At 58.7% G+C, this 12032-nt stretch overlaps 1 protein-coding gene across 2 annotated transcripts; it reads left to right on the forward strand.

Annotated features, from left to right (window-relative positions):
* Nucleotides 1-1848: 1848 nt before the first annotated feature.
* LOC115653504 (avidin-like) lies at nucleotides 1849-10532 on the forward strand. 2 transcript variants are annotated; one of them, XM_030566866.1, is made up of 5 exons: nucleotides 1923-2018; nucleotides 4508-4608; nucleotides 6404-6614; nucleotides 8485-8605; nucleotides 10203-10532. In XM_030566866.1, exons 2-5 carry the CDS (start codon nucleotides 4606-4608, stop codon nucleotides 10234-10236), a joined length of 369 nt encoding a protein of 122 aa, XP_030422726.1. In that variant the 5' UTR covers nucleotides 1923-2018; nucleotides 4508-4605; the 3' UTR covers nucleotides 10237-10532. The 2 variants fall into 2 exon arrangements, with proteins under 2 accessions (XP_030422725.1, XP_030422726.1); XM_030566865.1 differs by lacking the exon at nucleotides 4508-4608 and having other exon boundaries at nucleotides 1849-2018.
* Nucleotides 10533-12032: the final 1500 nt, after the last annotated feature.

The raw sequence follows: 12032 nt of genomic DNA on the forward strand, positions 1-12032 counted from the left end.
ATCACTTGGTGATACCCTGTTCTGTTCATTCCCTCTGGGGCACCTAGCACTGGCCGCTGTCGGCAGACAGGACACTGAGCAAGATGGACCTTTGGTCTGACCCAATCTGGCCGTTCTGATGTTTGAAGCTGAGGGACCAGGAACATGGTCCGGACCAGGAACATGGTTGACTGAAAGCTCGAGTGGGTTCGGCAGATGCTGCTGGCAGAGCTGTAACTAGACACATTTGCGCCTTCTGCTGGTTTTTTTCAGCATTTCTCCATTCTGCGACTCTGTGCCCTGGCCAGCTGCCCCGCTCGCCGGCCCTGGCTATGGCCCTGGCTGAGGGAGGCCCTGGCTTGGGGCAGGGACTGGGCACGGATGCAGAAGAGGAGGAGGCTGGGACTGGAGTTTCCATCACTCAAAACCTTTCAGTTGAGCTGGGATGTCTCTCTCTGAGCCCTCCCCTGTAGCACAGCCAGGAGCTCTTGGGGGGGTGCAAGCTTGGCTGGGTGGGAGAAGTAAAGGTGTAGCGATGCCCCCTCCATGCTCCCATCGTCTCCAGCTGGCACCAGCAAAGCCTCCTCCAGCCCCTCCCTGTCGCAGACAGTCTCCCTACACACGTGATTTACCATCTCTATTTCTCTGCACGGCGTGTGGCAGGGCCCCTCCCTCCAGGTGCTGGGATGGCGTGGCTGCGCCAGGCTCGCTCACTGCCCAGTTCCTGTGATTGTGCAGTCGGGGTGTTTCGAAAGTGTGTGTGGTCCCCTGCCCTGTTTCCTCCTGGGGAAGCTGCTCACACCCGGGGGGCTGCGCCAGGCCAAGCTGCCTGTAGGAGGTGCTGAGGGGGGCAGAGGCAGCAGGAGGCTCTGCCCGTGTGGAGGGGGCAGGCCTAGTTCCTGGCCAGGGCTGGGGCAGGGAGAGGCGGGAGGGAGCTGAGGTTCGTGGGCTGCGCATACTGGCCAGCTCAGCTGGGTTTGCAGTAACAGTGCCCTCCAGAGGCAGGGCCAGTCCCAGTACCGCAAGGCAGCACGGCACCAAGACGCTGCCCAGGCAGCAGGGCCAGAGCCCAGCCCTGGGGGGTCACTTCGACCTTCGGCTTGAGAGTAACAACAGCAGGTGCTGCCCCTGAAACAACAAGGGGGCAAATATGGGCTGGCACCTCCCAGAGCCAGGGCAGAAAGGCCCCCAGGGCTTGGCCAGGGCCCTTCCAAGCAGCCTGCTGCCCATGGCAGGATTGGAGACAGGAGAAACCAGGGCACGGGGGGCTTAGGCTGGGGAGGATTCAGGTTTGGGGCTCAGGCTGCAGGAGGCTCAGGTGGGAGACCTGGCATGTGAGGGCTCAGGATGGGAGATGTGGTCTCCTGGCGTTTGGGTTACAGGGTTTGGGCCCAGCCTGACTTGGAGCTGAAAGTTCAAAGGAGCCCAAAGCTGCCAGACAGAGACGCTCCCTCCAGCCCGCTGGGATTCCCAGAGTTTCTTGTGCCTGGAGCCAGTGACCTCAGTGTGGTGCCAAGCGAGAGCAGCCCTCAGACTGAAGCTCCTCTGCCCCATGGAGCCTGTCTCCAGGCCAGGAGCTCCCCCGTGGGACCCTCCACCCCTAGCGCTCCACTCTGCAGAGCCCAGCTGGGCCCCCCCGGGCAGGGAGCGGTGCCCTCCGGCCAGCACGGCCCACTCCGAGCTGCGCTCACGTCAACCCCCAGCCCCACCTGGCCTACGTGGGCGTCCAGCGAGCGGCCAAACGCTTCCCCCCCGCAGGGCAGGCGGCACCTGGCCAGCCACTGGCAAACACTTCTGGGAAATTCGGTTCCCGCTGCAGAAAGAAACAACTTTCAAAGGCCAGCGGTTGCTCAATAGCTGGCACTGCCAGGGAGGGAGCTCCCTGCAGCTACAAATAGGAGCCTGAGCAGGAGCCCCAGACGTGAGCCTCCGGAAGACTCAGCTGGCACCTGCCACTCCCAGAGACGATGGGGAAAGTCGTCTTCTCCCTGCTCCTCGCCCTGCCTCTGGTGACCCTCGGGGCCTCTGCAGATAAAAAGGTACGAGGGGGGAGAGGGGCTGGGCGCTGGCTCTGGGGTGTCTCAGGCTGGGCAGGGCGAGGGGCCGAGGGGGCTGGGCGCTGGCTCTGGGGTGTCTCAGGCTGGGCAGGGTGAGGGGCCGAGGGGGCTGGGCGCTGGCTCTGCGGTGTCTCAGGCTGGGCAGGGTGAGGGGCCGAGGGGGCTGGGCGCTGGCTCTGGGGTGTCTCAGGCTGGGCAGGGCGAGGGGACGAGGGGGCTGGGTGCTGTCTCTGGGGTGTCTCAGGCTGGGCCGGGTGAGGGGCCGAGGGGGCTGGGCGCTGGCTCTGGGGTGTCTCAGGCTGGGCAGGGTGAGGGGCCGAGGGGGCTGGGCGCTGGCTCTGGGGTGTCTCAGGCTGGGCAGGGTGAGGGGCTGAGGGGGCTGGGCGCTGGCTCTGGGGTGTCTCAGGCTGGGCAGGGTGAGGGGCTGAGGGGGCTGGGCGCTGTCTCTGGGGTGTCTCAGGCTGGGGCAGGGTGAGGGGCCGAGGGGGCTGGGCGCTGGCTCTGGGGTGTCTCAGGCTGGGCAGGGTGAGGGGCCGAGGGGGCTGGGCGCTGGCTCTGGGGTGTCTCAGGCTGGGCAGGGCGAGGGGCCGAGGGGGCTGGGCGCTGGCTCTGGGGTGTCTCAGGCTGGGCAGGGTGAGGGGCCGAGGGGGCTGGGCGCTGGCTCTGGGGTGTCTCAGGCTGGGCAGGGTGAGGGGCCGAGGGGGCTGGGCGCTGGCTCTGGGGTGTCTCAGGCTGGGGCAGGGCGAGGGGCCGAGGGGGCTGGGCGCTGGCTCTGGGGTGTCTCAGGCTGGGGCAGGGCGAGGGGCTGAGGGGGCTGGGCGCTGGCTCTGGGGTGTCTCAGGCTGGGGCAGGGTGAGGGGCCGAGGGGGCTGGGCGCTGGCTCTGGGGTGTCTCAGGCTGGGCCGGGTGAGGGGCCGAGGGGGCTGGGCGCTGGCTCTGGGGTGTCTCAGGCTGGGCAGGGTGAGGGGCCGAGGGGGCTGGGCGCTGGCTCTGGGGTGTCTCAGGCTGGGCAGGGTGAGGGGCCGAGGGGGCTGGGCGCTGGCTCTGGGGTGTCTCAGGCTGGGCAGGGCGAGGGGCCGAGGGGGCTGGGTGCTGGCTCCGGGGTGTCTCAGGCCTGGGCAGGGCGAGGGGCCGATGGGGCTGGGCGCTGGCTCTGGGGTGTCTCAGACTGGGCAGGGTGAGGGGCCGAGGGGGCTGGGCCCTGGCTCTGGGGTGTCTCAGGCTGGGGCAGGGTGAGGGGCCCTGGGCACTGGCTCTGGGCTGGGCAGGGGGCTCTTGCTTAGGGAGGATGGCATGACAGCCATGGGCGAGCGTCAATGGCGGCAGGCACTGAAATGAGTCTTGGGGAGGCGAGGGGGAGAGGGACTGCCCCCCTGCAGGGATTTTACTCTCAGGGGAAAGCAGCAGCGTCTCTTCCAGCAGCGTTTGGGCTGAGCCGCTGCACGTCCCATCCGGAGATTCCACCTCCTGCAAAGGGCAGGGGCAGGAATGGCTCCAGGATTTGTTATGTTATTGTGACAGGAAAGAACTCCTGGGGCGCCTGGCGGATGATGGAGCCAGGAGCAGAATGTTGCAGTGGGTGGGCGAGGGAGGCAGAAAATGCCCCCTGTGAATGTGTGACAATGGGCAATGTGGTGCTGGGGTGCCCTAAAAACAGAGCCAGCTGGGGGAGCCGTGTCCCAGCGAGCAGACACAGCTGGCCAAGCACGATGCCCAGTGTGAGGGGGCCAGATGCAGCAGGCTCAGCTCTGCAAAGCTCCCAATCTTCAGCACTGGGACACAAGATTCCCTTTGATTTGATAGCATGACACCCCCTTTTCTGGCTGCTGGTCACCCCCCAGCTGTTTGGCACTAGGGTCCCATGGCCGTGCCTTTGCGTGGGTAGAGCAGGGCAAGTTGGGCATGTGGGAATTCCCAGCCTGGATTCACCCATGGAGCCAATTAATTCAGTTTCTCATCTCCAAACCTAGCCAATACCTGCTTCTTCAGAGGAAGGTGTGAGGAAGCACGAGGAGGCAGTGATGGGATTAATGTGCCCCAGAAGAGCTTCTGCCTGAACCCAGCAGTGAGGGGTGCACTCCTGCCCTGAAGCAGGAGGGGTCAGAGCCCTCCCAAAACTTGTATTTGTTTTAATCGTTACTGTTCTATTTCAGTCTGGTTTCATTCACCACAGAAATGTGTGAGCCTTTTCTGGACAGTGCTAAGCTTTTGGCCTTGATGAAATCATGTGGCAGGGAGTTCCACAGACTGTGGATAGTATGGGAACGTATTTCCTTTGGATCAGTTTTAAATGTGCTGCTTTTCAGTTTTATTTAATGTTCCCATGTTGTGAGAGTGAGCAGCAGCACCTGAGAACCTCCACGGTCATGTGTCCCTCTGTTACGTTAGCTCTTATGTGTCTCCTCTCTGTCTCCCCTGGTACATCTCTACCCACCCTTGTCACCCCTTTGCAAACCCCTCGATTCCTGCAGTGTCTGCTTTGAGGTGGGATGGCCAGACCAGAAGCCAGGCTCCTCGGGAGGGCTTCCCAGTGACTTATATAACCTCCAAAAAACCCAGCGTTAAGAGAATGGTAAGAAAAAGTCAGGCACTCAGAAATCAGGAACTACCAGGTTGCCCAGACAGCCTTACTTCAGCTGCTTTGTACATCAGCCCCATGCTACAGTCTCTAATTCCACAGTCACAGACAGCTCCGTCAGTGCATACAGGCATCCGCTGAGGCCTCAGTCAGTGCACTCATTCAATGCCTTGTTATGCAATATTTGCTTTTCTGCTCGTTATTCAGGCATAGCCCTGGGCTTTATTTACTGTGCACCGTTTAAAGCCTGCACTGAACACAGAGCTGTTCATTTCCTCCTGGGCTTCTCTAGGTAGCTCTTGCTGGAGCATTTCAGTGGGTTACAATATTCATGATGTCAGGTATCAGAGGGGTAGTTGTTTTAGTCTGGATCTGTAAAAGCATCAGAGAGTCCTGTGGCACCTTATAGACTAACAGACGTATTGGAGCATGTCATGCATCTGACAAAGTGGGTGTTCATCCAAGAAAGCTCAGGCTCCAATACGTCTGTTAGTCTATAAGGTGCCACAGGATTCAGTGCTGCTTTTAACTATTCATGAGTTTATGTTCATAGAAACTCTTGGGAAGGGCTCTGAAGAGAGGGAGGAGAATGATTTGCCTAGAACATCTGCCTTCTGGTGAGAGAAAGCAGCTGAAGCTATTTAGTTTATCCCAGAGAGGGCTCAGCAGTGACTGGAACATGGAACACAAGTCCCTAGGTGGAGCAGAGATTTCTGGAAGCAGCCAGCAACTTGCTCTAGCAGCCAAAGGCAGAATAAGGTGTAAATTTTAACCAGGAGGGGAATTTACAACTGACCCAGGGATGTCGTGGAGTTTTAAAGTCAAGACCGGGTGTCTTCCTCAGAGCTCTGCTCTGGCGCAGCCAGCAGTGACACAGATGATCGGCAGGGCCCTTCTGCCCCTAAATCCATGACTATGAAGTGTCCCTGTTTTACAGGTGAGTGACGGGGATGCCGAGGTCAAGGCCAGATCCGTCACAAGTGCTGGCTAATTTTGGATGTCCCATTTGTGAGGCCGAGGGTCTGGTTTGTCAGAGAACTTGGTGCTTGAGAGCACTTTCCAAGCTTGAAGCCCAGCTCCCACTGACAGCAGCAGTGGGGGCCTCACCCTTCTGTGAATCTCACCCACATCATCTCGAGTCAGGCACCCAGAAAATGAGGAGCGCACCGGGGCTCTCGCTGGCAAGGCTGGTGTAGGTGACTTGCCCAGCATCACATAGGACCCGTGTGGCAGAGGCAGGGACAGAATCTCAGCCCCGGGGCAGCATTCAGCTGTCTTCACCATGAGACTGTCCTCTCTCTTCCTGCAGTCCCCTGCCTCAGTCACTCCGCATCTTCCAGCTTCTGCAACAAAGGAGGCAGAGGTCCTACAGCTCATTCCCTGCACAGCCCCAGAGCCGGTCTGTACTGAGCACTGAATGAGATGGGGCCTGTGGGACAATAGCATGTGATTAAGACATGGACCTCATGCCATAAGATCTCGCTGAGGCCAACAGCTGAGCAGGGTTTGGAAAGGGGCCGAGTGTTCCTGTGGGGAATGGGGACAGCTGGAGTCAGTGCACGAAGAGAAAAACACAGCACAGGAGGGATCGAACCCCTGAGCCAGCCATTCTCTGCAGGTTTGGGGCAGAGAAAGAGGCTTCCCTCTGGGTCATGGGAATTTGATCACAGACCCTGCTCTGTTCCTCTCCTGGTTTGTGGGTCTGGCTCCCGCGTTCCTGGCCTGGGGGAGTCTCTGACCCTGCAGCACTGCGGGGGGACCCATCCTGCTGACTGTGTCCCTCTTTCAGTGCGTCCTGTCTGGATCGTGGAGGAATGAGCTGGGCTCTAACATGACCATCTCTGCCGTGAACGCCGAAGGGGGATTCACTGGTTCATACTTCACGGCAGTGACGGCCACCAACAAACGCATCCTGGTGTCACCCCTGAAGGGGTCCCAGAACAGCAAGAGCCAGAGGAAGCAGCCGACCTTTGGCTTCACCGTGAGCTGGACTTTCTCAAGTATGTGGCCCGAGGGTTCGGTGCCCGGGGTGGAGGGGAACAGAGGGGAATTCAGTGCTAACCAGGCTGAAACACTCCCCGCCCAGGCTCTGCACCAACCTCTGCTCTTCTGGCCCCTTAATGCTCAACGCTGGCCGGTGCCGGTGCTCTGAGTCAGAACTGAACAGAACGGAAACGAGATACAAATGTAACAACCTCAAACCAAAAGGCTGGGGCCCAGCCTCGCCCCCCGCCCGGCCCATTGCTCACCCTGAGCTGTCTCCGAAGCCCTGGGGTCCATCCTGGGCTCTGCCTGGGACTCACCGAGGGCTCTCGGGCAGCTCACCCATCACCTCTCCACCTGCCCACCTCGCCAGCTTAGCAAGTGCTCTGGGGACGAGAGGCGCTGGGGGGCACCGCGAGCTCCACCTTGGCTTGTCCGTGGCAGCCTATTGGAGGCACTGGAGAGCCCTGCGCTTTTCAGCCCCAGTGTTGCTGTGAACTGTTAGTCACTGTCTGTAGTAGGTAGTGCCAAGGACTCTGTGGCGCTAGGCGCTGGACAGACCCAGCTCTGGCTCAGCGCTCAGCCATCCCGTGTGCACAGGGCACTTGTCGGCCTCCCCAGGCTGGCTGTGAGGCCTCACTCAGCAGGACGCGCTGGGGACCATTACTGGGGGGCTCCGCAGCAGCGGTCAGGGGCTGTGGGAAGCAGGAGCATGTCCCCCTGCAGCCGCGGGGGCTGTGAGACACAGGGGTGGAGGAGGAGCCTGAAGGAGGGAGTACAAACCAGAGCAGACTGAGGGGTGGGGACGGAGGAGGAAGCAGGGGAACCTGAGGCAGAAACTTCCATTCAGCCCCTGCCTTCAGCCCCATCCCATTAGTCTTCCCCATTCCCTTCTGCCCCTCCCCCATCCCTATCCCCCCGCTTCTTCCCCCCCCCTTTCCCTGGCCTGCCCCATCCTTATCTGCCCTCCCTATTCCTCTGCCTCCTCCACCCAACTCTGACCTGTCCTGCATCTCTTCACCCCTCTGCACTGCAGACAGGCTGTGCCCCCTGTCCCTCCACCCGGCCTGGGGAAAGCAGGGGGCCAGTGAGCGCACAGGAAAGGCAAGTTTTCCACTCCGGGCCAAAGAGGCAATTGCAGGGAAAGTCCTGTTCAGCACCACGCTCAGGGACTCCTGGGGACACTTAGCTACCACACTCTAACAAGTGTCAACTGAGCATGTGTGAGGGCGATTTTTCATAACCTGCCCAAATATGGGGTGGTAAAAGGCCAGTCTCCCCCGCTGCCAAGTGTCAAGCACCAGCTCGAGCGTGGGGCACTCAAACTTCCCACTGAGATGGTGATACGCAATTTTTAACATGGCAAAATTAACGTATTTTTCCCTCAACTTTGTTCTTGGAAATGGCTGAACCATATTATGATAAAAAGTAAAAGAACCAAAACCCCACCAGCCTGAGGCAGGTGCCTGAAATGGGAAACTTCAGCCGAACTCTGCCGGAAGCTGGGAATGAGCGACAGGGGATGGGTCACTTGATGATTCCCTGTTCTGTTCATTCCCTCTGGGACACCTGGCATTGGCCACTGTTGGAAAACAGGATACTGGGCTAGATGGACCTTTGGTCTGAGCCAGTGCGGCCGTTCTTATGTTCTTGTGAAATGCAGCAAATTATAATCAATTGAGAACAGGGTCTTATAATGGAAAACGTCAGGCGTTCTTAACTCTAGGTGCTGCTGCCAGCTCCACCTACAACGTGACTTTCTGTTCTATTCTGTAGCGGTTCCTTCCACTCCAGTCGCGCTTTAAGCAACTCCTCCTCCTTCCCTGGGGTCTGGGTCTGTCTCTCAGGGGCCTCACTGATTTTCACGCCTGTCCGGTTCCCCCGCAGACTCAGTGACCGTCTTCGTGGGCCAGTGCTTCATGGATGATAATGGGGAGGAGAGTCTGAAGACCATGTGGCTGCTGCGCCAGGAGGTCGGATCCCCCTTTGCCGACTGGAAAGCGACCAGGTGGGTGACTGGGCACAGGCTGCCCAGGAGCAAAGGAGCCGCCTGCGGAACTGGGACTGCAGGGCCTAGCCCCGTCTCTGTGCCAAGGGCAGGGCTGGGATCCTGGCTCTAGTCAAAGGGCTCCTAGCACTGGAGATGTAGGAAAACTAGCCTGCAGGGACAGGGCAGGGCTCTCAGCTCAGAGTCACAGACCCATGGAGACTCTTTGCCCTCCAGTGTCTTAACCTTAACCCTAACCCTAACCTTGGCAAAGCCGTTTCCTGCTGTTACCCTGGACCAGGCCCCAGCAAAGGCTGAGTTGCCCCATGGCGCAGCACACACTGCTTAACCCTTCCCCGTCATGGGGCTGCTAGTGCCCCTTGGCCCTGTCCGCCTTCTGGAGAGGCCCATATGGAGGAGGATGGGGGAAGGGAGTTGCCTGCCCTGGGGGCACCTCCCAGGGCACCAAGGGGAGCTTTGAGTGGGTGGCTGCTGGCGGGTCCCTACTCTCAGTGGCCTTGCAGAGCACCACGGGGATGAGCAGCCCCCAGAGTCCCTGCCCATCTCCTGGGTGCTGCTGGGTGGCTCTGAGGCCGTGCCAGTGTGGGGTGCCCACAGCCACACTGCCTCCCTGGGCTGGGCGGCTGGATGCCCCCCTTGAGGCGCAGCCTGGAGGAAGCATTTCCCTAGGCCATGGTGCTCAGGCAGGTGGCCTGGGAGGGAGTGTCCTTCTTTGGTCTTTTCTCCTTCTGAGGCTGACACACTTTCTGCCCCTTTGCCCTCCTTCGCCCTCCCCCACCCTGTCTGGGGCAGCACCGAGCACATAGTCTGTGCTGGGCAAATAACAGGTGAGAACAAACCACAGAGGGAAATGCCAGGTGCTGGCGGGCTGCTCAGTCTCGCAGGGAAAGGCAAGACAAGAACCAAAGGATGGAAGCTGAAGCCGGACAAATTCCCATCAGAAATAAGGCCCAAATGTTTAACCCTTGGAGCAAAGGGCCCAGGGCAGCGCTGGGTTCTCCAGCTCCTCACGGGCTTCAGATCAAACCCGGCTGCTTTTCTGGAAGATGCTTCAGCCATTCCCGAGTTACTGGGCTCAGGGCGGGGGGCAGTGTGGCTGGCCTGTGCTGCACAGATCAGACTGGATAAGCTGATGATCCCTTCTGACTAAGAGTAAGAGTTTTGTCCCAGGTATTTTTAGGGAAAATCAGGGACCGGTCACGGGCAATGAACAAAAATTAATGGAAGCCTGCAACAAACAGAGAAACAAACAGAGCCTGCCGGGGATTGCAGCTGCTCCTGCAGCAAGGGCTGATCACTGCTCCTGCAGCCCCACAGGAGCTGACCCAACTGCGGCCGCTGCTCCAGCAGGCTGGGGCCCGCTGCCCAGCAGGCTGGGGACCTCTGTTCCAGCAGCCCCAAGGTTGGCTGCCAGTTCTGGTGCCTCCCCCGACCCCGGCCACAGCTCCAGACACCCTGGTGCTGACAGCTGCTCCATTGCCCCAGAAGAAGTCCTAGAGGTCACAGAAAGTCACAGAATCCATGACCTCCGTGTCAGAATTGTAGCCTTACTCTGACTGTCGTTCTGTGAATCTATGAATTCTGCGCTTCCCTGCAGGGTCGGCACAAACGTTTTCACCCGGATCAAGTGACTGAACGTGGGTGAATCTGTGAGGAGCAATGGTGCCCGGTGACTCAGCAGCACCGTTACCCCACTCTGCAATCCCAGGGCTCCTGGTTCCCACCGTCTGGAATCGTTCTGGGATCTCTTGAGAACATCTTGCCCGGTGTCAGGGCTGTTTGCTGGACTGCAGAGGCGACGTCTCTGTCTCCATCTCCATCTCCCCTCGCTCTCCGGTTACACCCCACCCCAGAGTCACTGCCTGCGCCCCTGACGCTGCAGTTAAGTTCCTTTCCCAGTAAAGTTCTAGCGCGGGAGCCAAATGAGTCTCTGGTGTTTTTATTGCTCTTGGGCTGAAGCTGTTGCTGAGCCGTGATTCCCACCTGCCCCTCCCTGGATTCCCTGCCAGGTGCTGGATTCTCTCCCATGAGCCAGGCCCTTCCTGGGATGCCCCTTGGCAGGTTCATCCCCCTGGTTTGCTCCTTTGCTGACTGCCCATTGCCTGGGACAGAGAGTGCAACAGCCGTTGTACAGCCCCGAGGAGACGCCCTTCCTGCTAAATGGCCCTTCGCTCAGGAGGTTCCTGTCCAGCGCTCTCAGCCCGAGGTTTCGTTTCTCTTGGGCATCTGGCGCCGCCCACCTTGGAACATTTTCCATTGGAAAAACAGGGCTCAGTTCTGTGTGGTTCTCCCTTGAACCCCTCCACTGGAGGCGTAACGCTCCAGAGGAACCCGGCATGGGGAAAGGGATGGGCAAACCTATGGATTAAAACTCTGGAGATTCAAAGTCACATGTTCTCATCCACCCCGACTAAAATCCCACTGCTGCTTGGATGGGATTGGAGGAGTTGGAAACCCTGCCCCCCGTGATAGAGCAGGAAGGGAGAGGCCTTGAAGTGGGACCTGACCTCATCTCCTGGGATTTGAACAGCCCACGGAGCATGGGGGTGGCTGGCCCTGGTGCAGAGGGTGGAGGGGTCAGTCCCTGGGGCAGGCCCACATTAACACACTGGAGCAATAATCCAAAGGGGGAGGGAGCCTCTGGGGAGCAGGAGCTCAGCACTGTAGCATTTAACTTCAGAAAGGGGAACTACGCAGAAAGGAGAAGGCTAGTTAAAACAGAAATGAAAAGGAACAGTCACAAGAGGGAAATGCCTGCAAACTGCCTGGAAACTATTTAAACACCATAATAGAGGCTCAAATTAAATGTAAACCCAAAATAAAAAAGTAGTAAAGAGACCAAAAAAAAAGCCACCGTGGCTAACGGAGAAAAAGAGGTGGTTGGAGGCAAAAGGTACCTTTAAAAATTGGAAGTCAAATCCTAGTGAAAACAATAGAAAGGAGCATCAACTCAAGTAGGCCTATAAACAATACGAAGAGCAACTGGCCAAAGACTCAAAAACTAACATAAAAAACTTGTTAATTACATTAGAAGCAGGAAGCTGCCAGACAGTGGGGGGGGGGGGGGGGGGCTGGACACTGGGAATGCTAAAGGAGCACCACCACGTCCTCGTATGGCTGATGGAAATGTAGAGCAAGACCTGTAATTTTACATTCACACGGTTAAGTGAGATAACTGCGTCAGGAGCAGTGGCGTGTATCACTGTGGTGCCTCATTCGTATTTCTGAATTGGGCACTGAGTCATCATATGATCCATGGTCTGTTCTGGGTGACCAGTTGCCCACTGGAGAGTCTTTAATTTTCCATTTGTGCAGCAAGTAGCTGCATCTGCCCTGGTTTGTGCGGCTACGGGTTAGGGTTCCAATGAGCTTCGTGGGAGAGTGAAGCCAGGGATCTTCTGCATCAGGTTTTTTACGAGGTGTTTAT

Source organism: Gopherus evgoodei, chromosome 6, assembly GCF_007399415.2.
Source record: "Gopherus evgoodei ecotype Sinaloan lineage chromosome 6, rGopEvg1_v1.p, whole genome shotgun sequence".
Classification (NCBI taxonomy): domain Eukaryota; kingdom Metazoa; phylum Chordata; order Testudines; family Testudinidae; genus Gopherus; species Gopherus evgoodei.

Bases quoted from the DNA above. Each gene is read 5' to 3' on its own strand.
- LOC115653504 (XM_030566865.1), top strand. From the start codon at position 1,947: ATGGGGAAAGTCGTCTTCTCCCTGCTCCTCGCCCTGCCTCTGGTGACC. The intron at 2,019-6,403 runs GTACGAGGGGGG...TCCCTCTTTCAG, and splicing joins GGGCCTCTGCAGATAAAAAG to TGCGTCCTGTCTGGATCGTG. The intron at 6,615-8,484 runs GTATGTGGCCCG...GTTCCCCCGCAG, and splicing joins CGTGAGCTGGACTTTCTCAA to ACTCAGTGACCGTCTTCGTG.